Source organism: Asterias rubens, chromosome 17 (genome assembly GCF_902459465.1).
Source record: "Asterias rubens chromosome 17, eAstRub1.3, whole genome shotgun sequence".
Taxonomy (NCBI): Eukaryota; Metazoa; Echinodermata; class Asteroidea; order Forcipulatida; family Asteriidae; genus Asterias; species Asterias rubens.
The window spans coordinates 8,712,334-8,739,433 of NC_047078.1; the positions used below are offsets into that span (position 1 = coordinate 8,712,334).

General features: G+C 38.6%; 2 protein-coding genes across 2 annotated transcripts; both read left to right on the forward strand.

Moving 5' to 3' along the window:
• The first annotated feature begins 683 nt into the window (after window positions 1-683).
• Window positions 684-18,530, forward strand: LOC117301259 (RNA-binding protein 42-like). The gene is made up of 7 exons (XM_033785132.1): window positions 684-805; window positions 3,685-4,133; window positions 5,370-5,723; window positions 6,891-7,166; window positions 10,034-10,131; window positions 16,576-16,672; window positions 18,269-18,530. The coding sequence occupies exons 1-7, from the start codon at window positions 723-725 to the stop codon at window positions 18,379-18,381; spliced, it is 1,470 nt and encodes a 489-aa protein (XP_033641023.1). The 5' UTR covers window positions 684-722; the 3' UTR covers window positions 18,382-18,530.
• Window positions 18,531-22,675: 4,145 nt separating this feature from the next.
• Window positions 22,676-25,773, forward strand: LOC117301859 (lathosterol oxidase-like). Its single transcript, XM_033785851.1, has 3 exons — window positions 22,676-22,963; window positions 23,764-23,896; window positions 24,929-25,773. The coding sequence occupies exons 1-3, from the start codon at window positions 22,754-22,756 to the stop codon at window positions 25,483-25,485; spliced, it is 900 nt and encodes a 299-aa protein (XP_033641742.1). The 5' UTR covers window positions 22,676-22,753; the 3' UTR covers window positions 25,486-25,773.
• The last annotated feature ends 1,327 nt before the right edge of the window (window positions 25,774-27,100 follow it).

Sequence of the window (27,100 nt, forward strand, 5' to 3'; positions counted from 1 at the left end):
TAATAACCCGTTTTTATATGGCGCTTTTCACACCCGAGGGCGTCCCAAAGCGCTTCACATTATTACCCCTGGTCACTGGGCCTTAAATCACTCCTTAAACCATCTCAGCTCCCTGGTGGGGAGTATGCAGCCTGTGCAACATTAATACACGTTACTCGGCTAAATCAATCACAAGAACCATCTTTGCCCTCACAGGTATCCATTTACCCCTGGGTGGAGAGAAGCAATTATAGTTAAGTGTCTTGCTCAGGGACACAAGTGTCGCCACCGGGATTCGAATCCACACTCTCTGCTGAACAGAAGCATCAGAGCTTGAATTCGGTGCTCTTATCCACTCGGCCACGACACGACTGAGTACTTGCTTGGTGTTGCACCGTGGACTGCTAGTGTAGCTGTAGGTAGATGCGTGCTGGAAAATTGCAAAAAGTGTTCTCAAATAGTGTGTGTAAAAATTTCCAGCCACAAAGACCCAATTGCAGAGACTTTCTCGCACCTTCTACCATACATAAAATGCGACGCGAGCGGGCGCGCTTTACACCGCATAGAACGCAGTGAATATCAACCTGAACGCAGCGAACTGTGTGACTGTTCGCTTAGTACAACCTCGTGTTCAAAACTTGCAAGATACGCTTGTTCCCCTCGTTCTGTCTGTGCTAGTTCTTTGACCGCTGTTGTGTGTGCGTGATCAACGGGGACGAGTGAGTGCTAAGCAAGACGTCAAGATGGCGGCGCCCGTAAACGTTGGTTTGGCGGCGGAGAGAGGCGAAATGTCTGAAATGAAAATGATGGAAGAAGAGATGAGCAGGTAAAGTGATATAGGAAGCTTTGTTTGGTTTAACAGTTTATGCTTGCTATGTAGTATGTTGTATGCATTTTGGATAAATCGATTTCCCTTAGTTAATTAAATTACATTTTGATTAACAATTTCTTCGGTTTGTTGAACGCAGACACACAAACTGACACAGTAGCTAGTCTGTCATAATAATGGCATCTATGTAAAACCATGGAGGTAGTTCTACCTCCATGGTAAAATCTGTTTGTGTGTGAAAAGTAGCTGTGAATAACTCACCAATTGATAACGTTAACCTTGACCAAATCAAACAAGGATTCAGTTTTCCAGGAGAATAAAGATTAATAAATCCATAGAAAACAAAATATCTTGGAAAAAGCTGCAGTAAAAAATGTGAAAAATTAAGTTTACTTTTGCTTTTTCGGGACCAGATATTGACGCGTCTTAATTTCTGAATGTCCATTTTGTCGACTGCCGCAAGAAGTATATTTTCAAGAATACTGGAGGGTGCTCTTTCTTTCGAGATAATGTGAGAAACCAAAGTACATGATGTAGAATTTTTTCAGCTTTCCAAAAGTACTATTTTGAAATAATTCACATAAATAAAAATGTAATTTTTGCCCAGTTTTTTGTACACATGAAATACCGACATATTATGTCAAATTTTCTCCTGAAAATGCTTTCAAATGACATATTTATAGGTCATTACAGTACTGTCTTTGACAGAAATCTATTTGATAGATTAGATTCTGAACTGGGTGTCTATGCACTTTTTTTTTTATTATTAACTATCGCAAACAAGCGCAAAGCAAATTTATAGAGAAGGTTCTTCAAGAAAAACCATCAAAATTTAGTCGATGGTTAAACGCATCGCGGCACTGCGCATTCCGACACATAGTCTTGGTTCCAAGACCATTGGTGTTGCGCGGTGTACAAGCTTGTAATGAATGAACGTACCGGACGCTCTGTTTCTCTGATTTCCGGATCCCACCAAGACTATCCGACACACAGTGTCTGCATAAATTGCCATTTCAATGGTTGTGTCCCCTGACTTAAAAATGGCGTATCAGCAAGCGTTGCTGCGTGAGTGTAGACACCAGTCTGTGATTCTTGTGAAAGATTGCGCAATTCGCTGACACACAAAAAATAGACTAAATAAGAAACACCTTGGGACGACGTCCGCCTGGGAATTTATTGGGTTTAATTCAGAGAGAGTTTATTGTTGGAGGTTACATACATGTTTTAAATTTAACTTTTATTAATATTATTTGTTTAATAGGATAGACAGACAAATAAACAAAACAAAATATAAAAAGTTTTTCGTGCGGAATTTTAAGAGATATTTGGCAATGTTTATTTTAACTTTTCAAAATGAAAAAATGGGCTTTACATTTGCATCATAATAAACAGAGAAGTAAACAAAATTACTCTAATGAATTGATACTTATTTTAATAAAGTAATTGGTAACTATGTTAAAAAAAAAGTACCACTCAAATTTCATATTTCTTTATTAGCATTTGTTTATTGACATAAAATGCACGCTTTCAGTTGCCATGGTAGCGGTTAATTGTGCAGCAAAAACGATACATATTCATGCTACATGTATTTTAATTTGTTTACCTTTTTTGATATATGATTAGGCTTTAAAATATGTAAACAAGACACAATTATCACCTATTTTCCCATTGGGGTGAATACCGAGATCAATTTTGTCAAATTTATTATGTCTGATATGCTCTTATTAATAAATCAGGAGCAGTTTCCACACTCTTTTAATCAGTAAGAAATTGACAGACTCAAAACGTCCCTCTGCCGTGTTTAAAGGAGCATAGCCTCCCCATTACATAAGCTATTGAAATCAAATGAACACCATTGGTTTGCTCTCGCCATCCTCTTTCCAATGGTATAAAACTTGTTGGGGGAAGTGTGTGGAGCGCGAATACAAATCAGCGGCTATTTGATGTGAATTAAGCTTGGGTATTTAAGCTTATGTTCTTACACTGCTCGAAACAGTCATAGATTAGGCCCAATTAGAATTAGTGCTAATTCGCCTACAAATGCTGTGGCAAAGGGACTTTTTAAACTAACAAGTTTTGAATAATACATTCTTATAAGTTATATTTAAGCCTTACATGTTATAATGATTACATCTTGCCTACACAGTTCACTTTAAACTCATTTGAGTCCATTTACATGTACAAGTACACAAGAGTTCAAGCATTGTGGTGAACGACCATGTGCCTTTCAAAGTTATCTGTTATTGCGCAGGCTTAAAAATATTTATAACAACAATGACTCATTCATGTTAAGACGATCTTGCTTTAATACATGTAGGCCTAAACCTCATTCGTTAGTAGTAATTTTTTATCTCCAATGTCATGCTGTTCTGGCATTCTTCAGAGTAATAACTTTATTTATAATAGTCACTCATGCAGAAATAACTGTGCAGTATAAACATGGTGAAGGAAAAAGTATAGCCTTTTCCAGGCTTGTACATGTATGTATTCTTCATTTTTAAAAGAGCAAAGGATATCAAGGCATTTTCTCTTAGTAGTAAAGGGCACCCGATGAGGAAATTGAACATTTCTACTTGAGGCAATTGCCTTCAATGCCTCCGTGAAGTATCAGGCCTGCAGCCGATTTCACAAAACGCTTGGATTAATCCTATCTCGAGTTAGGACAAGTAACCTCTCCAATCTTGCATGTAGGATGGGTTCAATGGGTCCTAACATCTTCATAACTAGTTCTAAGTACTACGATTAATCCTAAGTTAGGAAGAGTGTGGTGAAGTCGACGGCTGTTTTTTTTATTAAAAGGTTGCAAATCGCCTTCAATATCTCCGTGAATTTCAGGCCTGCTTTTTAATTTGTTTTATTTTTATTTTTGAATGTAGGTTTGAACAGGAGATCCTAACCAGAAGAGATGAGAATGCAAAGAGTCGTAGTTTCACAGCAGTGCGACCATCAGACACTGCTCCACCCACTGCCCTCGTCCCCCCTGGGATCCCTCAAGCTCTGTCTGTCCTCGGCACTCCGGATCCAAGCTTGATGAATCTCTACTTCCCACCACCCCCTCCTGAAGCTACACCCCTCCCCCATCATCGATCAATCCAGCCAGAACCACCAGGCTCGTATGACCCGATCCCAACTAAAGAGATGGGATTCTCTGCACCTGTACCTACCCCTGTTGCACCCAGTCAGGCGACTTCATCTAACCCAGTGATGGCGCCTCATGGGGCGTATCAGGCGCCAGGCTCTGAAAACCCAACGTTAGGTCAAAGTGAGCCCTCGCCATTACAGTTGGCTGCCCAACAGTTTGCTGCAGAGTCTCAACAAATGCACGGTGAGTCAAACAATCAGTACTTCTCTCAACAAATTACCAGCAGAATTTTTTTTTAACAAAGTTATTTTGATACCGGTTTCTTGAATGTGATGATCTTGGTACTCTCGGTCAGAGCTGCTCAGATCGTTCTGACAATCCCTTTTTTTTTTAAGATGGTCTGGGGGTTCTTTACCATGAGTGTCAGGGTTATCCTGTTTCCTGGAATTCGAGTTTATGTATCTTTTATTGTAATTAAATGAACAAATTTATAAATTATACAGGATTGATGGGGCTGATGAAATAGTCACAGACAGTTTTCATATTTTTTTTCGGGGGGGGGGGGTGGGGGGGCGGGGGTCCTCGAAAGCTCCAAAAATGGAGAAGATAAAAAGATTTATAAAAATTACATCAAATATATACATTTAATAAATAGGGTAGATGGCCTTAGTATTCGATCCAAACCGGACCTTCTTCAGAGGTAACCATGTAGTATAAGGGATATTAATGCGTAAATAAAGAAACAGGATAACCCTGACACGCTTGGACGACCCCCAGACAATCTTGACAAAGTATGAAACAAAAGGATTGTCAAAACTATTTGAGTAGCCGACCGAGAGTATCAAGGTCATCACATTGAAATCTTGATTATCAGTGAAAACACAGTTTACAACATGTAACCACACTGTTCTTAAAGGAACACGTTGCCTTGGATCGGACGAGTTGGTATTTAGAAAGCGTTTGTATTATAAAATGCATTTGGTTGGAAAGATGTTTTAAAAGTAGAATACAATGATCCACACAAATTTGCCTCAAAATTACGTGGTTTTCCCTTTTACTGTGCGAACTAACACTGTCGGCCATTTATTGGAGTCAAAAGTTTGACTCCTATAAATGGCCGACCGTGTTAGTCGACGATGTGAAAGGAAAACTGTGCAAATTAGAGGCATGTTTGTGTAGATCATTGTATTCTACTTTTACAACATCTTTCTACCCATATGCATTTTATAATAAACGGATACAAATGCTTTTCCAAGACCAACTCGACCGATCCAAGGCAACGTGTTCCTTTAAAGATGGTCCTTAAAACCACCAAAATCAGCTGTTGCGTTGGAGGAAAAAAAAGTGGGGAAAAAATCTGCTATGAACTTCATTATCAGTAACCTCTCAGGCTATTAAAATAAAACAATGATATTTTTAACCCTTTTTTCGGATCCATATTTGATTTTTATTTTTTTCAATTGTGATGTTCTTTTTCAGCCTCAGGTGGCATGCAACCAGCACCACGACCTTCATTTGTACCTCATCAGGTCCGAGCCCGCGCCCCTCTACCCCCAGCCCACCGACCCCCGTTCAACCAGCACATGCAACGCCCAAGAATGCAACAGATGTACCAAGTACCACCGCGGGGACCTATGATGCCTCACGGTTTTCCTATGATGCCAAGGCATGCCATGGGTGCCCAGCGACCTCCTGCTGTCATATCTGCCAAACCTACTACCTATTCAGCGAAACCAGTCAGGTTTAGTAAAACAAAGAAGGCGCAAAATACAGAGGTGTCCGCTGTGACCCATACAGCAGTGGCAACCGTAACAAAACAACCAGAATACAATGGTAGGTGAATTACTACTAAAAATGAAATGGTCTTCCCTTTTCTTTTCCAAGTGCCAGTGAATATTAATAGGATATTACTAGGATTGGTGGCGTGTGGAAAAAAAACACAGATATCAATATAAACCACAAGGGAAACTGACCGGGTAAATTTTGAAATGTTTTTTGGGGTTGAACAAAGAATTGACTAGAGTGGGATTCGAACCATACCTCCTGATTAACGTGCCGGCGCTCTACCAACTGAGCTATCTAGCCCTATGTTGGCGGTGTCCCTATTTTGTCAATATCTTTGTTCGGGGAGTGCCAGTCAGAAGCCATACAACTGTTAACTGCCGTGTAGCCAGGGATCACACCCAAACTACGATACAACCTGGGAAGCGGCAGCCAGGGGATCTCCTTAAGGGGATGCAAATTTTTGTTTCAGATATCAATATAAACCACAAGGGAAACTGACTGGGTAAATATGTGCGCAAGAGTTATATGCATCTAAATCATCTTCAAACTGTTGAAAAAATTTCCATTCAAATGTTCTGTTAAAGTGCATTTAAAAAAAAACAGAACACTTATCGTGAAAGAGTAGGGGTTAACCCTGTTGTTTCTGGTTCACATAGCAAGCACCCTTGTTTAAAGGCAGTGGACACTAATGGTAGTTACTCAAAATAATTATTAGCATAAAAACTTACTTGTCCACAAGCATTGGAGAGCTCTTGATAGTATAAATATTGTGAGAAACGGCTCCCTCTGAAGTGGAGTAGTTTTCGAGAAAAAAAAGTAATTTTCCACAAATTTAATTTTAAGACCTCAGATTTATAATTTGAGGTCTCGAAATCAATTGCATCTGAAAGCACACAACTTCGTGTGACAAGGGTGTTTTTTCTTTCATTATTATCTCGCAATTACCAATAGTGTCCAGTGTCTCTAAACGTTTCTTGAGGCTTGCGAGCTGCAGTGATTATGTTAACTTATGAGGCAGCCTCAGTTTCGATACCAGAAATATATTACGGTAGTAGGGGTTTACCCCAGTGTTTTTGGTTCACATAGCAAGCACACTGGTTTAAAGGTTCATGAGGCTTGCGAGCTGCTGTGATTAAGTTTCATTTATGAGACTTTCTTGGTCATCACAAGTACATATATAATTATAAACAATATTTCTTGTGTTTTTCATTGCAGTAAACCCAACACCCTACGCCCAACCTGCCATTGCACAGCAACAAGCAGCTATGCAGATGTTCACAGCATCAACACATCAGCCTGCTGCTGCTGTGAACTACAGTACCATGGGACAGCAGCAGCAGCAGCAGCAACTGCAGCAGCAACAGCAACAGCAACCAGAAGGAGCTGCAGGTTCCTCGGATCAGCAGAAGAAGAAAGATAAGAAGAAGAAGTTTGTAAGAACGGCAGCAAGTACGATGTGGGAGGATGAGAGTCTAGCAGAATGGGATCAGAGTAAGTCACACCCGTTTCAGACAGGCATACCAGAGATTCCTGCCGAACCAAATAGATACATGTAAGGTGCGACTCTGGGTCAACCCAAATAACTTTTTGTTTCAGACAGGCAAACTTAACATAACATTTACATTGGCTCGGCTCATGACAAGTTCGACGTCTGAAACCAAGGTGCTCCAGAGTCGTTCCAAACAACTGCAACAGTCGATCTTTCGACTTCTAGTGCGTCGAGTCGCTCCTAACTGTTTCAGATGTCTAACTTTTCATGTACTTCATTCAGAAATTGGTTCGGCGCGACTCTGGAGCGCCTGTCTGAAACGGATATAACAAACAAAATTGATAGATCAATGGAAATTTCCTTTGGGATAAAGAACATAATTCTGGTTTTATCCGACGATGTTTGTTAGCACTGTATACTCAGTACTTTCCCGAGTCCTGTGAAAAAAATATCACAGGCATATCACTCGGGTGGGATTCAACCCATGCCCTTGCAATTCTAGAGCAGTGTCTTACCAACTAGACCACCGAGATTGCCCGATCTTGGGGAATCTTGGGGGGATCTTTTTTTGGGAAAAAACCACTTTCTTGAGCATGCGCAGACACGTCAAGTCATTGTTTCAAGGCATTTGTTGCTGGTTCGCGTAATTTACGTCTGGAAATTGGGTTCTATTTCTTTGCGCGAAATTTACACAGACATCGGAATTGTTGCACTTTCTGGCTTATTTTCTGCCGCATTTTTAGAGAACGTCAATCTTGGACATCGTTGAACATAATTTATTTTCAGGAGGAAGGGCACAGCATTTTTGAAGGGCGTTGCGGCAATCGGTAGAGCAACAACGGCAGTTGCCGTCGTGAAGTATCAGGGCTGGCATGGTGTGAAAAATAAAAACTTACTATAAATAAGTAGTAAACTTGCGGGTACAACCATGTATTAAATCTCCTGTGTTGGCTCTAAAAAGAGCTTTTATGGTCTCAACAATTCAGAAAGGGTAACCAAAGAGTCTTTGCATGTGCGCATACAAACTTAACACAACTAAGCATTCTTTGCTTACATAGCTAGTGCAGACATTTGGTGTTAATCCTGTAAGCAGAGATTTGTAACTTAATTAAGGCGCCTTTTCAAAACCTCCAAGCCGTTCAAACCTCCAAGTGCATTCTGCGGGAGTCCGCGGATTTTTATAACAAAAGAACCCGTAGCAACCGGGCAGGTCCACGGCCACGACGGCTCATTTACATGTCGATAAACATGAATATTCCGGCGGCTCCGTGGAGCGACCAGTCGGCTATTGTTAGGTCCAGCTTATTCATTGACAGGCGGAACAGCAGAGGAACGCAGGTGGTTAACAATGGCTTTACCTTTACAGAATAAAAAGCAAAGTAAGGTGGATTTGTAATTAACAGCCATTTCCTTCCATGTGTGATTTTTAAGACTGGTTCTTAGGCCTACATGACCAAAACATGTGAATTCTATAAATGGTTTTCTTTATTCCCGACTGCGACTGACAAAAGTTTCAGCCATTAAATTGCACGCTACACATGTATGTACATGCAAGCTCCGGTTTATAGTTTTAGTGATTTACGATGTTATCCCACCAAGTTGCAAAAGTTGGCGTCATCAGAGTGTAGCAGTGACATAGGGGACCATTTTTAACAGTTATCATTTTGCAGCGATCAAAATTAGTATAAAATTACCAATATACATGTAAAGTTATCATACGGGAAAATGGAACGGGAATTTGTTTAATATTTACGGGACATGGTTACGGGACCGGACCAGACGGGAATAGAGTTAATCACGTGAAAACGACGGAATTGGAACAAGTTTCACAGGCCTACGGGCCGTGATGAGAATAAATAGATTTGGGAATTTGTTTTTTAATACAGGAAGATGGGACCAGGTAATATGTTTATATGTTTATTAACAGGAAGATCTGGAAGAACATATGGCGCGGATATATTTATCATAGGAGAAGACGGGACCTGTATGTTGCAATTAGTAGCATAAATCAAAATTGACTTCACCTATCTACGTTTGGACCTCATTCTCGAAGGTCGACTCGTCACACCACTCACTAGTTTTTGCACCATATAGTTCACATGGACCGGCGAAAGCTGGTTTTAAAAGTGGTGAACGTTTTGAGTTGTTAAGCTAGGACTCAACATTGTGCTTTTTAAAAATACAAGCCAGTTCTGTGCCTCTTGAATGCCTGTTGAATGCCTCGGAATTTATGTTGAGTTTCAAAGTTGCTGATTTGGTTGACTATAATGCTTATTGTTTAAAGATGTAGTGTGTGATTATGACGTGTGAGCAGGAGGATCAGCTGGCACACCCAACTAGAAATGTACTATTCTGGGAGAGCATGGTCGATCCGCGTCCAAGACGCTGATATTCATGACCTTAAAATACAACTTGTTTATTCATGAAACTTATTGTTTCCAACAATAGCGCCTGGAAAATAAAATAACAAACCTGTGGAAATTTGAGCTCAATCGGTCGTCAAAGTTGGGAAATAATAATAAAAGAAAAAACACCCCTGCCACACGAAATTGTGTGCTTTCAGATGCTTGATTTTGAGACCTCAAATACTAATTCTGAGGTCTTGAAACAAAATTTAGGAAAAATTACTTCTTTCTCGAAAACTATGTAACTTCAGAGGGAGCCGTTTCTCAAAATGGTTTGAACTATCAACAGCTCCCCATTACTCATTATGCTAAGAATTATTTTGAGTAATAACCAATAGTGTCCACTGCCTTTAAGTTTCCACGGTAAGCAACAACCTTGGCCTGGTTCTCCTCAGGACCTGCTTGAATCAATAAAGAGAATTGCAATTAATCAATGTTTTGTTTGTTTTGTTTTTGTTTCTTAGATGATTTCCGGATATTCTGCGGTGACATCGGGAATGAAGTCACAGATGAACTTCTTACCAAAGTTTTTGGTCGATACCCATCCTTCATAAAAGCAAAGGTGAGAAGAAAAAAAACAATACATGTACATCTTTTCTAAACGAATAAAATACAGGAATTGTCATTTAAGAAACAAAATGAACTAATCAGGCCTGTATGCTTCCTTTTTGAAAGGGCAAGGGCACCAAGGCATTTTCTCCTTGGTGAAGGGCACCCTATGAGGAAATTGTTAATTTCTACTGGAGCATTTCAAGGGCACCATGGCAATGACCAGAGGGCGTGGAGGCAAACGCCTTCATTACCTCTGTAAAGTAACGGGCCTGAACTAATGAAATTGTTCAAACCAACCAAAAAGCAATGAAATACCCCAGGAATCTGATTGCTGCAAACAAATATATGCACTCGCACACATCCCCTTTCTCTCTCTCTTAGCACAGGGTTCTCCACAGGGTCAAATTTTGTCCAGGCCCTAAACCAATTCTGAACTATCGTCAAACTGCGCAAACCATTCCTGCACTGTTGTCAAATTGCGCAAATTATTCCCCCACTATCAGCATATTGCGCAAACTATTCCTGCACTATCGGCAAATTGCGCAAACTGTTCATGCACAATAAATATTACCCGATTGCACAAACCATTCCTGTACAATCGGCAAATGCACAAACTATTCCTGCAAGATCGACTGATTGTGCAAACATTTTTGTGCAAGTCATTCAGCACGAACAAAAACAACTGATCCTGAATTAAAAAGTCCACTTTATGCACGATCGCCCGATAAAAATGCAAGTTTCAGGTTTGCGTCTGATCTATGATCTCTGATCGGTCTCCTAATACCAGGTAGACTTGATTTCAAGTCTGAGACTGGACGAATTTCAGGACGAATCTGAAAATTTGACCCATGCTGGCATCACAGATTTATTTGGATTTTTTACCCAAAACACCAAACTCATAAAATCCTCAATAAATCTCCAACTTTTGCATATATATACCCAGCCTGCACTATACTAATTAAATGTCTTCAGTGGTCTGATCTGGATCATTTGAAAGCATAAAATCACCCAAAATTTTTTCACCTCAAATCCAAAAACTGACCCATGCCAGCATCACAGATTTTGGGGAATTTTTTACCAAAAACCCAAACTCATAAAATCCTCAATAAATCTCAAATTTTTGACCAAACTCACAAAATCTCAAACTTTCACTTATACACCCAATCTGCACTGATAAAATGTCTTCGGTAGTCTGTTCTGTATCATTTGAAAGCATAATATTCCCAATAAATTTTCACCCAAAATCTCAAAATTTGACCCATGCCGGCATCACAGATTTGGGGGGACTTCTGGCCAAAAACCCAACTCACAAAATCCTATATAAATCTCAAACTTTTGCGTACAATGTATAGGCCTACCCAGTCTGTACTGATAAAATGTCTTCGGTAGTCTGTTCTGTATCATTTATTTAGCATAAAATCACCGAACAAATTTTCACTCCAAATCTGAAAATTTGACCCATGCCGACATCACAGATTTTGGGGATTTTTGACCAAAGACCCAAACTCATAAAATCCTCAATAACTCTCCAACTTTTGCTTATACATGTATACTCAGTCCGCACTGATAAAATGTCTTCAGTAGTCTGTCTGTATCATTTGAAAGCATAAAACACCGAAAATTGTTTCACCCCAAATCTGAAAATTTGACCCATGACGGCATCACGGTCCTATTTGGGTTTTTGGCCAAAAACCCAAACTCATAAAATCCTTAATAAATCTCAAACTTTTGCTCATATGTACACCCAGTCTACACTAATAAAATGTCTTCGGTAGTGTATTCTGTATCATTTAAAAGCATAAAATCACCCCAAAAAGTTTCACCCCAAATCTGACAGTTTGACCCATGCCGGCATCACGAGTTTATTTTGATTTTTGACCCAAAAAACAAACTCATAAATCCCTCAATAAATCTTTAACTTTTGCTTATTATACCCAGTGTGTACTGATAAAATGTCTCCAGTATTCTGTTCTTAGCATTTGAAAGCATAAAAACCCAAACTCATAAAATCCTGAATAAATCTCAAATTTTGGCTTAAATAAACCAGTCTGCACTGATTAAATGTACACAAAAGAACCCAGTGCACTAATAGAAAAGAGGAGGGGTTCAGTCGGTTCACCCTGGTGTTCCTGGTTAAATTGGCAGCATATTGCGACACAGCACCTTGTAAACCATTACATGGTGTTGTTAGGTATGCTTCGTTTTTGAAAGGGCAAGGGCACCAAGGCATTTTCTCTTTGGCAAAGGGCACCCTATGAGGAAATTGTAAATTTCTACTGGAGCATTTCAAGGGCACCAAGGCAATGGCAAGGGGCAACGGAGGCAATCACCTCCGTTGCCTCCGTGAAGTATCAGGCCTGCGTGTAGGTCTCATTATTCAAATGTAGTCCCACATGCCAGTGCACTTATTGAAAACAGAAAGGGTTCATCCCAGAGTTCTTGGTTTAATTGTCAGCATATTGCGCCACAGCAACTTGTAAACCATTAATAATAATAATAATCAACCATTTTTGTAGAGCACATATCACAATCACAGAGAAGTCCCTATGTGCTTTGAGATGAAAACAAAAGAAAAGTAAAAGTTAATATAGGTGTGAAGTAAATACAAAAGCAAAATTTAGTGTTTTTAACTTAACATGGTGCTGTGTGAAAGGAGTAGGTCTCATATTCAAATGTAGTCAAATGCACATACCTGTGCACTTATGGAAAAAAGAACGGGTTCAACCCAGTGTTCCTGGTTTAATTGGCTGCATATTGCGCCTCAGCACCTTGTAAACCATTACATGGTGCTATGTGAAAGGAGTACTGGATGTTGAAGCGCCTTAAGCGTCAATGGGTGACAGATATGCGGGCTGTAACAAGGAGTCTCTTTTATATTGTTATTATTATTGTCGTGGTCTCCTCCTCAAATTATACCGCTTGAACTACTCAGGTACCGCTGCCACCACAGTGTGACTTTCGAGTGCTGCCACTTTGATTTCGGTGGTTGCAAAAGCTGACCATTCTCGGATGTTGTCTGGACGTACCCAGCGCATCTTTGGTCGGCCCACAGAATGATAGCATCCCTCTGGCATCCCTAGGCCTGATACTTCTTGTGCCTCAATACCCTCTGGTCATTGCCTTGGTGCCCTCGAACTGCAGATTGATCTTGAATTCTCTTTCCGAATGGGTATACTTTGATGCTCAACACATTATTGGAAGATTTTACTAGACTCAAACTCAATGTCAACATTTGATTGAACATAAATTCTTCAAACTAAAGATATTGCAAAGGGAGGTATAAATATTCACTTAGACAACCAAAGACAGTTTGACTAGCTCGGTTATAACTTTACAGGCCAGGTGTTAAAATTACTCGCCTCGGGTCTGCAGTCCAGTGTAAAATTTGAAACCCGACACGTGATAGGTAAAATTAAAACATACAGTTTAGGCTTGCGACGGTCTAGATCTCAAAATTGTACACACAATTTTGAGAAATGTACACATAAATTTGAGAAATGAAAAACAGCAGCAAGGTATTTGAATGGGCAAGGCAACTAGAAAGTTAAACTGTTTTGGTCAAGGGGACCTCCTCGCCAGGGACTAATAAATGATTCCTGAGGGAATTTGTGAAGGAGGATAAACTATGGATAATTGTATCTTTAATGCAGGCCGGTAGTTCGTCCCATAATCTAGGGAATCTGTGAAAAAGAGAATGATGGGCAGCATTGGAACGAGCCCGATGATGGACAAATTTAACAGATTCGATATGTCTACAATCAATGGGAATTAGAGTGTCCGTGTCAATGTCAAATTTGTTATATAAACATTTAATAACAAACGTAATTGAAAGGACACCTGTCAGAATATTCAATTTCATTTACAGAATCAATTAAAACCCTTCTCGGCAGACCCAAACAAAAACGGGTGAATCGCCTCTGTACCTTCTCTAGCGTTTTTTTGCCGAGTCGAAAGAACAGGGCACCAGACTGGAGCTGCGTATTCAAGTATGGGTCTGCTAATTGAGCGATAAAGTAAAGTCAGAATGTAAGGGTTTTTAGTTTTAACTACTCTACCAATAAATCCGTTGAGGCTAGTGGCTTTGGAACTGACTTTATTAACATGTGTTTTCCAGCTTAAGTCCCTGGAGATAATAACACCCAAGTATTTGTAACTATCCACATTTTCCAAAGTGTTTTCAGCAATTTCATACAGTGGTTTAGCAGGGTTTCTAGACCTGGTCACAGTAATTAATTTACACTTATTTGGGTTTAAAGACATACAGTTTAGATTACACCAAGTGTTTATGTGCTGCAGGTCATCCTGGGGTGCCACTTCATCGTATTGATTTTTAATGACTCTGTATAAGACAGTGTTATCTGCATACTGACAGAGATTAGATTGAATGCAAAATGGTAAATCAAAAGCAAAGATATTGCAAAGAATAGGTGCTAGAACAGCACCCTGTGGCAAGCCAGAATGAACTGCAGCCCAGTCAGATGATGAACCCATAAACTGAACCCGCTGTAATCTGTTTGAAAGATAAGACTTAAACCAGTGCAAGATTGAGCCACAAATACCATCTTTATGTAATTTGTTCAAAAGAACTGTGTGACTCGATCAAAAGCTTTTGACCAATCAAGAAATATAGCATCAATGCGGGGCGGTTTTGAAACATCAAGAGCATTGGCCCAGCTATGATGAAGAGTTGTCAATTGAGTAAAGCAAGATCTTTTAGGCAAGAAACCATGTTGTGTAGGTGAGATTATCCCCCCTCTATACATGTGATTAATGAGATGTTTACAGATAATCCTTTCAAGAATTTTACCAACAACAGAACATAGTGAGATGGATCTATGATTCGACATAACATGAGCGTCCCCAGTTTTGAACAAAGGGACAACATTTGCCAGTTTCCACTCATGCGGAACTACACCTGTAGCAAGCGACAAGTTAAAAAATTTCGCTAGTGGCTGGGCTAAACTCCCACAAGCTACATTGTAGATTCAACAACATAGGAGATATATCGTCTGGCCCACAGGATTTGTGCATGTTAAGTTCTGAAAGGAGTTTTTTAACCTCAGCTGGGGTTGTGGAAATGTTGCAAAGACGAAAATCGGAATTAACATGATCACAGGATATGTCAATGATATTGTTAGAGTCACAGCTAAATTACTTTGAAACATGAGATTGAAATTCTGAGCAATATTAACTGGATCATTGATGACACCATTATCAGTTTGAAAACTTGTAATCGTACTCTTACGGCGTTGAGTACTAACAAAGGACCAGAACTGTTTGGGATTATTTGAACAGTTCGTAGCCATGTCATTGATAAAAGTACAATACGATTGTCTAGTACGATATTTGACCTCATTCCGAAGCTTTTTGTACTTAGCCCATAAGTTATGATTAGCTTTGTTACGGATAGCTGCTTTAAAGGCTCTATTCTTCGTTTTGGATAAAACAGTGATATCATCTGAGATCCACGGATGCTTCTTTCTACCTTTGCATTTGGCTATAGGAACAATATCTTTTACAGCAGCAAACAACAGGTCTTTAAAACAACCCCAAATCTCATCAATATTGTCTGAAGAAAGGCAAGTGTCCCAAGGCACCATACGGAGAGTGTCACCTAAGGTATCGATGTTAGCTTTGTTATACTGATAAAAAGACCGATCCATAGTTTTGTAATCATAAGAGGTTAACATATCAAACTTAACACCATCATGATCACTGTTTCCAAGTCCGGGATGTTGCGTAACATTGGAAAACAAGTCTGGTCTGTTTGTAAATAACAAATCTATCACCGAACCAGGAACAGTAGATGAATTACCATCATGAGTGGTGAATGTGACTTACTGCTGTAAACTGAGAATATCAGAGATATTATTCAGACGTGCCGATGATGTTTGTGTACGGGAATCAATGTTAAAATCACCAACTATTACTATGGCAAAATGCTAAGCAGAAAATTCTTGAGCATTGTTTTCTGCTTAAAGACACTGGACACTATTGGTAATTTTCAAAGACTAAGTCTTCACAGTTGGTGTATCTCAACATATGCACAAAATAACAAATCTGTGAAAATTTGAGCTCTATCAGTTGTCGGAGTTGCGAGATAATAATGAAACAAAAAACACCCTTGTCAGATGCTTGATTTCGAGACCTGAATATCTAAATCTGAGGTCTAAACTTGATGTTACGAAATCAAATTTGTTGAAAATGTTTTTTTTTCTCGAAAACTACATTACTTCAGAGGGAGCCGTTTCTCACAATGTTTTATACATGTACTATGTATCAAGCTCTTCCCATTACTCGTTACCAAGAAAAGTTTTGTGCTAATAATTATTTTGAGTAACTACCAAATAATGTCCACTGCCTTTAAGCAGCTCTATGAAATTGGGCCCTGTTGATCAAGAGTTATTGATTAAATAAAATTCAAATATTTTTATTTCTATGGTTATATTTCCAGGTTGTTCGAGACAAACGGACAAACAAAACAAAGGGCTATGGTTTTGTTAGCTTCAAGGATCCCAATGACTTTGTGCAAGCAATGCGTGAATGGAATGGTAAATATGATTTGTATTTTTATTATTAATTTGTTGCGTTTTCTGACTCGAAGAAGTCGTTGTATTTCCTCTGATCTATCTTGTGTCAGAGTCAGCTGTCGTGTCTTTTGTCCTTCTGTCCTTTTGTTTGCATGTCTGTCTGTTTGTTTTGTCTATTTGTCTGTCTGGCTGTTATTGTTTTGTTTACAAGCGTCTGCTCATCAAAGCAGACCTAAGCGCTTTTTGTTACATTTATACTGCTTACTACTACTTAATGTCATTTTTGCTTTACTCCATAGTTACTCCATACTATTGGTAATTACTCAAAATAATTGTAAGCATAAAAATTTACTTGGTAACAAGAAATGGGGAGCTGTTGATAGTATAATACACTGCGATAAACGGCTCCCTCTGAAGTGACGTAGTTTTTGAGAAAAAGCAATTTTCCACGAATTTGATTTCGAGACCTCAGATTTAGAATTTGAAGCCCCTGAAAGCACACATCTTCGGTGACAAGGGTGTGTTTTCTTTCATTATTATCTTGCAACTTCGACGACCGATTGAGCTCAAATTTTCACAGGTTTGTTATTTTATGCATATTTTGAGATATGCATATTTTGACCCCAAGTGAGAAGACTAGTCCTTGACAATTACCAATAGTGTCCAGTGTCTTTAACTGGGAAAGTTTTTTGAAATCGTGTACAAAGTTTGTTGACCTCAAGCCCAATTTCTTTTGAAACAATGAGGTGAAATTGTCGAATCTCCGCCTCTGCGACCTTTATGATGTCAAACCTTGAACAGCATTATGCAAATGTCAAAGAGCTTTATCTAACTACCAGCATAAAAATTTAATGGGATTTTATCAAGAACTGTCAGCCGACATGAAGTGTTACATCTTTACCAAAAAATAACCTGTTTTCCTAAGTGTTTATTTAACATTGCCATGGTATGGTTGTAGTCGTGAGTGATTAAAAAAAACAATCCGTTTTATTTTCAATACTTTGGGTTTCAACAAGGAAACATTGACTGGAGAGGAACTGGAACCAACGACCTCCAGATCAAGTCCCGTTCCAGTAAACTTGTCTTTGTTTAAAGGAACATGACAGAATTGTTTTTTTTTGCTAAGAAAAAACAGTTGCTAGCAGTGTAAGCACTTTATGTAATCCAACATATATATATAAACTGACAGACCTGTGGAAGAGTGAGATTAATCGGCCATCTGGGTCACGAGAAAATATTGAAAAACCGTTAACACATTTTGCATGACATCATTTGTTCAAAACAAAAATGAATAAAACGCTCACTGAGCGATAAACTCCAAACTGGAACTTAGTTTTACTTTTTTCTCTCCTTAAATATGACACTTCAGACAGAAACATTTCAACGGATGTTTTCTACTATCATCATCATTAGACCATTGAAGTTTTATGTAAATATGTGTGTTCTTAGATGAGTTTTGTCCTTACAATTTCTGTAATGTCCCTTTAAGCAAGTGTTTCTGTGCTTAGCAAGTTTTATGCTTACAGGCTTTAGGAAATTGGGCCAATACATTAGGGTCCTCACCATGGTACCCTGCCAGCTTAGTGACTTTTTTCCTTCTGTTTTAATTCTTTTCAGGGAAGTACGTTGGGAACCGACCGATCAAATTGCGGAAGAGCTCTTGGAAAGATCGGAATATTGACACATTCAAGAAGAAGCAAAGAGAGAAACAAAAACTGGGTTTGAAATAAACGACTACAACATCGCAGGGTTTTTAGTATCTGGAATTGCCTTTCATTTTACCTGCTTGGAACAGGCATGAAACTCTTCCTACTTAAAGGAACATTACAGAATTGGTTTTTGCTAAAACAAAACAGCTGCTGGCAGTGTAGGCACTTTATGTAATCCACCATATACATAAACTGACAAACCTGTAGAGGTTTGAGATCGATCGGCCATCTGGGTCACGAGAAAATAGTGAAAAACTGATTACACAATTTGCATGACATCGATGCAAAACAAACATACATAAAACGTTCACTGAGCGATAAACTCCAAATGCGAAATTAGTTTATTTATTTCTCATCAAATATAACATTTCAGACAGAAATATGTCAAGGGATGTTTTCTACTACCATCATGATTGACCTTGTAAGTTTTATGTAAATCTGTGATCACGATTTTATTTTCTTACCAATTCTGTAATGTTCCTTTAAGTCTGATTTCCAATTGGTTTCCCCTATGGGAAAATAGGGTAAATTGTGATAAAACAGTCTGAAAAGTATTCTAATATCTATTCCATGTGTATACATTTGTAGGTCAGCCCTTGTACTTAAAGACACTGGACACCTCTGGTAGTTGTCAAAGACCAGTCTTCTCACGTGAGAATGAGTTGCGTGAGAACAATGGAAGAAAAAACAGCCTTGTTGCACAAGTTGTGTGCTTTCAGATACTTGATTTTGAGACCTCGAAATCTAATTCCGAGGTCTCAAAATCAAATTCAAATATTTTAGGGAGAAAATACTTTTTTAAATAGGTTTGGGAGCATGGCCAGAGCCATGCTCCCTTAAAAAATAGAGAGAAATACCACTCAAATAAAATGTGCTCTTCCAAGAACAAAGCTTTCAGGAAAGAGGAAGTTTGTCACTGACAACTCAAATCCATTGTTCAACTCAAATCTGCTGCCACCTAGCGTTGGAAAGTCTCCTATTCCTTTGATAAGTTTAAAATCCTTAAGAGAGAATGAGTTGCGTGAGAATAATGGAAGACAAAACAGCCTTGTTGCACAAGTTGTGTGCTTTCAAATACTTGATTTTGAGACCTCAAAATCTAATTCCGAGGTCTCAAAATAAAATTCAAATATTTTAGGGAGAATACTTTTTTCTCAAAAACTACGTTACTTCAGCGGGAGCTGTTTCTCACAATATTTTATGTTATCACAGCTCTCCATTACTCGTTACCAAGTAAGATTTTCTGCTAATAGTTATTTTGAGTAATTACCAATAGTGTCCAGTGCCTAATAGATTGTTCCATTTTTTTATCAAGGACCCAATATCATGCCGTTTGGAAAATTTCCGCAACAAGGAAACGCAACAACAAAAATAATGTGAAGAGTACCATGTGGGGGTTTTATTTGTATGTTTGTCTTTTTTTTCTTTTCTTTTTTTTCTATTAGTTGTTGCAAACAACTAACCAACAAAATGGACCGATGGTTTTAATGTAAAAAAAATAGTTAATGGCCCAACGTTTTCTCTAAGGCTACACAAGTACGAGTGAAAGACTCTATACTAGGGTCGAAACTTCAGGCCATTAACTATTTTTTGCAGGTTTGTTTGGGTGCATTTGTATGGATTTATTAAGTGAGGATACTGGTTTTTGACTAAAACCTAAAGTAAACTCTGACTTTAATGTGCATAAAACAGAAGACTACGACTACTGTAGTGTTATAAGGAATTGGATGCGTATAGCAAATTAGTGGCCACAGCTAGTGTTTCTATAACGGCGTTGCTAAGGATATCCTCTACTTCGGATGTCGGACACTTCGTACCTTTGCCACTTCGTACCTTCGGGACACTACGTACCTTAACCAAATTGGTCACTGAGTCACTTCGTACTTTCATTAAAATGTGTATTCCTCAATAATTTAATGTTCGTTGAGATACAAAATTAATAGTAGGCTACTTAATGAATTATAATTTTTGTTTGAATATGTGAATGTCATTTTTAATGTGAAATTAATATTTTGTATAAGTTAATTACCGCCATGGACAACATCTTCCGCCAATATTTTTTACAAATATTTTAAAGTCAAACAATCATGCAATCGTCAAAATGGCTCCTTAGTGTCCCAACAAAATAGTAACAGTTGGTTTAATTTGCTTTTATTTAATAATCATCCGATCACAAAGCACAAAAAAATCATAAACGATGCAGAAATCCCAAATTAGTACGAAGGTAGGAAGTGTCTCGTGAGAAGGAACGAAGTGACACGCGAGAAGGTACGAAGTGTCTTGTTAGAAGGTACGAAGTGTCCAAAGTCACTTCATACCTTGAAAACGTACGAAGTGTCCAGAGTACGAAGTGGCAAATGTACGAGGTGTCCTGACACCTCTACTTCAATGCATACTTGTCAAGTTCCACAGCGGAAGTTTCAGGAGTACCAAGTAACACAGCCGTAGCTATAGCTGCTAATTTTGACATGGTTGTATAGTCTCGCACCTGCTAATTTGGACATGGCTTTATAGTCTCGTACATTTGAATCAATGATGTGGGATTTTAATTCCTTCACATGGAATCTAAAATACCCCTTGCTTGGTTCACAGTGTTTGATTCAGGGTGATATTTGCATGGGTCTCTGATTACCTGTAATAGTGTTTAATGTATAAAATAATGGAATTAAAACGAGAACAACAACACATTGAGTATAGATCCATTTGTTTGGTTTATCTTTTCTTTAAAAGAGAGAGAGAGTAATAATGAAAACAATAAATCGAAATGGACAATTTCATTCACGAACGTGCGCGAAATCTCTGACAAAACCTGAACAAAATCGCAATTTTGTCGCCAAATGTCGAACCGCTGTGATGAACGAAGCCCCCACCCATCCCCATTTTAATATAACCCTTCACAACATCGGGGATAAAATGTTTATTTCAAAACAAAATTTGCTGGCAACTTTGCGTTCCGTGTCGTCATGATGAAATTATGAACTCTTGCACGCACGCACGGTATGTTGAGCGCGTGCGTGTGACGTCACTGGTTGAGAGTTCACATGGTTCCCATGTACAGCCACAAACTTTGATCATTGAAATCACCTTTATTGAAATAATTCATATTATAGTTTTATATGAGGATGCAACCATGCAGGTACATAATACACTCGGACACGTCTTTCACCTCTGTGACTAGAGCCTTGTATGTGGATTGGGGTTTTCAGTCCCTTCCTGACTGTGTGGGTTTTCCCTATAGGGGGTTTTCCTCCCACGTCTAAAACTAAAATGTCTTTATTTATTTATTTAGGAACCGTATGTTTCCATGGCTGCTTTTCCGATTATATAATTCAGATTCAGATTGCAACTTACATAAAAAGTACCTGTCATTAAAAATGAGTAGTTACGAAAGGTTCTTTTAGGGAGGTGTGTGCTTTGAACAGCGTCATAAAAAGTAAAAAATAAAATCGTATAACAAGCTTGTATGCTTCGGTTTTCTAGGGCAAGGGCACCAAGGAATTTTATCCTTGGTAAAGGGCAACCTATGAGGACAAAGTAAATTTCTACTGGAGCATTTCAAGGGCAACAAGGCAATGACTAGGGGGCATGGAGGCAATCGCCTTTGTTGCCTCCATGAGGTATATAAGGCCTGGTATAACAATTATGTAAACCATTTTATTAGTTAAGATACTCAGTCGTCCACTTCGTGCTTCATTTTATTTCTCTGAAATATTTTTCCCGGCCTTAATTATGAGTCATCAAAATTTCATCTTTGGAGACACTCGTGCTTAGCTGCACGTATACCATTTACTCTATACAAACATGATATGCCTACCCTTCGATTTGTTGGTCTTTGCCCTAAATTTGATAATAAAATAGCCTGGAAAGTCTAAGTCTATGCCATTTGTATATGTAGGCCAGCCCTAGTCCTGTTTAGGACTGTTCCTCTGTGCTGTACGCTGTAGTTTAAACTACTTAAAAGTGAATGGCCACCAGGCTAGGCCAGCCCTTAGGCTGGTACAGCTTTCATAATTTTTGTCCAAAGGAAACAAGTGCATAGTGTCTATTTTTACGGCTCAAAACGTTTATTTTATGTAAGCGTCTCGCACTTCCGTAACAGCGAAGTGTTGCTAAGCATAAACATAACTATATTGCTTAGCAGTTACCACCTCTTTTTGTTAAATTGTGTATTGTTTGTCACTGATACCCGCTTGATATTCTTACCAAATATGCTGAGCAGAAGATCTTTTGGAAGATCTCCAAGTACCAGTATAAAAAATTTCGTCGGATGTGGATAAGCAATAAACGCTGGTAGGGCAGTCTGCAGCAGTGATTTTTATGCAACAAAGAATGTGACAGTTTATATATATTCTCCAAGCACAATCAGTCTTCATCATTTTGAACCTAAAACATCATGGAAGATATACTGTACATGTCAGACAAATATTTCTACACACCGTATATCTATCCAGAATGGTGGCCCGAAGACGACTGGAAACGGCAGTTGATGAGCATTCTCATTTTCACATGGATGGGACAATACACGATGTATTTTGTAATGGGGTTACTCGACTACTGTTTCGTGTATGATCATCGGCTAAAAGAACATCCGTTATATCTGAAGGTAAGTGTTTCTATATGGGTTTATTTTTTATAACAAGTTTTGTTTTATTGATTTAATTTATTCAAACATTTATTGAACTTTATAACTGTAAAATGATCTATGTTTGAAATAATCTCAGATAGAAATTTATGTGTGGGATAGGCCTAAAACATAGTATGAACTTTTTATTTCACAATTATTAACTTGAAAGGCGCCTGGTGGAGTTTTCGGCTAAGGAAAACAATATTTGTTTCAGATAGACTTCCATTTGATGACATACAGTTGGACAGAAAGTGTTAAATTGTGATGTTTTTCAAAACATGCACTTACAAATCTGTTACATTATATACATTTATTTTAGGAATCTTAATCGACTTCAGTACATGCACATGATCATGATTACGTAACAACATTTTATGCAAATTATTCTGGTATATCTGCTGCCACCTAGCGTCTCAAATGATCCATCCTTCGGATGGGACGTAAAGCCGTTGGTCCCATGTGTTATGTAACACATGTAAAAGAACCGAGTGCACTTATCGAAAAAAGAAGGGGTTGGCCCCGTTGTTTCTGGTCTGATCGGCGGCAAATTGCGCCACAGCACCTTGTAAAACAGGACATGGTGCTATCTAAGGATTAGGTCTCTGATTCAAATACGTAGTCCCACATCTTGCAGGAAATACTGTATGTTACAGCGCCAGGAGTGTAACTGAGTGACGGACATAAGCGCTATCTAAGAAGCCACAATATTATCTATGAAATTGATTTTCGATCATGTCACACAAAGTTTTAAATTACATCCACTTGTTTTTGTCTTACAGAATCAAATAAAGCTCGAGATTAAATACGCTGTGAAGAACATGATTTTTCAGGGGGCAACATTCGGCCCCATCTTCTTGCTGGAGGTCAGAGGTTATAGTCGATTGCATCGTGATTTCAGCAGAGGATTCTTTGGTGAGTATAGGACGGCATGATAGTTGTTGCATTGTGTTTCACTGGACATTTTCGGTCGATCAAGGTGTTTCACACAAAATAAAAAATCGGGTCCAACAAAAGAGACAAGCATGAAGCGTCAAAATGTATCCGCAGTGACTTTGAATTTTTAAAAGGAATACAGTTTTCACAAAGCTTCCTTGCTTTTATTGTATTTTGTATACACAAACTTGTTTAGTCTTCAATTTTTTGGAAAATTTGTAGTTCACATGAGTTCACTGTGGAAATATTTTGTGTTGTTGCTCCTATACTACGGGGGGGAAACCTTTACCCAATGTTGGTTCCCTGTATACGCCTTAATAATGGTAGTTCTTATCTCTTGTCATTATAAAGGGGCCAGACTAGGTTTAACTTTCATCCTCGTTTAGGGTTCCATTGGACGGTCAGGATGACTGATTGTTTTTTGTCCATGTCTTTTATCTCTGTGGACCCCGGTTCGATTCCAGGACCAGAGCTTTGCATGTGGATTGGGTTTTCAGTCCCTACTTGATCTGACTACGTAGGTTTTCCCTATAGGATGTTTTCCCCCCATGTCTAAAACCGAAACTAAAAGTCCCCCAAGTGGTCAAGCTTACTAGTTTAGTATGGAGAAGCATATACTATGAAATATTGACTAGTGAAAAGCTTGTGGACAAGTGAAACAGAAGATCGTTCGGGTCATTTAATGTAAAACTTGCATCGGGGATAAATAACATTATTTGATTTTACACTTATCTATTTAATCGTTGCGGTTAGCATACCCGTAACGAGTCGAACTTCTTGTATACCGGGCAATATCGGTGGTCTAGTTGGTAAGGCACTGCTCTAGATTTGCATAGGTCATGGGTTAGAATCCCGCCGAGTAGTATGCCTGTAGTTTGGTTTAAAGAACTCGGGAATGTGCTTTACTTCTACGCATTATGGTAAAACCAATTAATATCATTTGCACAGCTGGCTTGTCATTGCAAATGTGAAATGTATATAAAATAATATCTCATTTTGTTCAATTTGCAGGACCCCTGAACCCTCTGATCGAGATTGTCGGCTTTGTCATCTTCACCGACTTCACCAACTATTGGTTCCACCGCACACTCCATCATCGTCTCATCTACAAGCATGTACATAAGCAACACCACATGTGGAAAGTCCCTACACCATTCTCCGGCTACGCTCTCCACCCACTCGACGGCTTTACACAGGGGATATCCTGGCACATCTACCCCTTCCTATTCCCTTTCAACAGTAAAATCCTCATGGGCTTCTTCTTCTTCGTTCTCATGTGGACCTTCAGTATCCACGACAATCTTTGTATTCTTCCCAAGTTCTTACAACCGATTATTAACGGGGCGGCACATCATACAGATCACCATATGTTTTATAATTATAACTATGGCCAGTTTACCACGCTGTGGGATCGGGTGTTTGGGTCGTATCGTATGCCTGGTACCCACCAGGGTAAGGGACCCGTTGATGACGTCATTGCGATCAAAGCAAAGGCTGCTGGGTATCAGATGAATGGGAATAGGATTGAGTACATCAATGGGAATGGTCATAACAAGAAAGTAGAGTAGGAAAGAGTCCTCTCACACCTATCTCACATGCACACAGCTCTGTGTTGCACTCACTGTGTGGATTATACACACACTTTAAGGAAAATCCTACTCAACAGAGAAAAAACACTGTGTGGACGCGTGGAAGTCCACTCATCTGTTATCAGGTCCACACTTCGTTATAAACCTTTAAATACCCCCATCCAACCCAACCACACCCACACAGTAAACTAAAAACGAGCAATGGAGAGATAGTGAGAAACGCTCCCTCTGCTGAAGTAACGTAATTGTTGAGAAAGAAGTAATTTCTCACTAAAAGATTTGAATTGAATTCGAAACCTCACCTGAGCTTTTAAATTCAAGCATCTGAAAGCACACAACTTTTACAGTCGAATGCAATACACTGTCTTCCAGTTTGAATTGCCAGTTCTGTATTAGATTTCATTTTAATCCAATTCCGTTTATACTTCCCCATACTGTGTTACTAAACGGGGAGCAATTTATGGTATTTTGTTAGTCTTGGCACCGCTCGTTTCTTGACAAATTAATAGTTTATTCACTGAAAGTGCTGATTCGCTGAAAGTTGTGACTGTTTTCTGAGGTATATTTGTCAGTACATGTGCTTGTGAGATACCCTATTGCATTACCCTACGGTGTTCATTGTTTGTATGGCCGCACGCAATGAATTTGCACATTTTGTTTTCACTGGGGCAGAGGGTGGTATCTTCAAACGAAAGTTATGTATTGAGTAAGGAAACTTGGAGTTATGAAGCTGTTAGACTGCGGTCTATATTTTGGTTTATTTACTATGTAATGTAGATAATATTTAAACGGAGACATTTTCAATTGGAAAAAATGGATAAATGATTAAAAAAGATAACCTATTTTCAGTACGATTTATTTTTTATTTTTTATTTGTTGAACTTTGTAAAGTGCTCTCCACCATTTTTAATTACTTAAAGATACATTTAATGGATGATATTGAAGCTTCGAACTATATTATTAAAAAATCAAAAAAATTCAGTGAAAAACACTTTATACAGATTCGTTCAAACTCGTTGCCAAACAACCATCCTGGCTGCGTATATAACAAGTTGATGCACAACCCATTGGCAAACATAATAATAACATTCAATTTACATTTATGTGTAAAATAAAAAACTAAACAAGGTCGGCTTAAAGGCAGTGGACACTATTGGTAATTGTCAAAGACTAGCCTTCACAGTTGGTGTATCTCAACATATGCATAAAATAACAAACCTGTGAAAATTTGAGCTCAATCGGTCATGGAACTTGCGAGATAATAATGAAAGACAAAAAAACACCCTTGTCACACGAAGTTGTATGCGTTTAGATGGTTGATTTCGAGACCTCTAACTCTAAATCTGAGGTCTCGAAATCAAATTCGTGGGAAATTACTTCTTTCTCGAAAACTATGGCACTTCAGAGGGTGCCGTTTCTCACAATGTTTTATACCATCAACCTCTCCCCATTACTCGTCACCAAGAAATGTTTTATGCTAATAATTATTTTGAGTAATTACCAATAGTGTCCACTGCCTTTAACCTAATAAAACCACATCTTATAAATACCTTTATGTCGCATATTATATTGTGTAAGTTACTATAACTATACT

Excerpts from the sequence above, each read along its gene's own strand:
- LOC117301259 (XM_033785132.1), top strand. The coding sequence starts at position 723 with ATGGCGGCGCCCGTAAACGTTGGTTTGGCGGCGGAGAGAGGCGAAATG. Across the intron at positions 806-3,684 it reads ATGGAAGAAGAGATGAGCAG|GTTTGAACAGGAGATCCTAA; the intron begins GTAAAGTGATAT and ends TTTTGAATGTAG. Across the intron at positions 16,673-18,268 it reads AGCAATGCGTGAATGGAATG|GGAAGTACGTTGGGAACCGA; the intron begins GTAAATATGATT and ends AATTCTTTTCAG.
- LOC117301859 (XM_033785851.1), top strand. The coding sequence starts at position 22,754 with ATGGAAGATATACTGTACATGTCAGACAAATATTTCTACACACCGTAT. Across the intron at positions 22,964-23,763 it reads AACATCCGTTATATCTGAAG|AATCAAATAAAGCTCGAGAT; the intron begins GTAAGTGTTTCT and ends TTTGTCTTACAG. Across the intron at positions 23,897-24,928 it reads TTTCAGCAGAGGATTCTTTG|GACCCCTGAACCCTCTGATC; the intron begins GTGAGTATAGGA and ends TTCAATTTGCAG.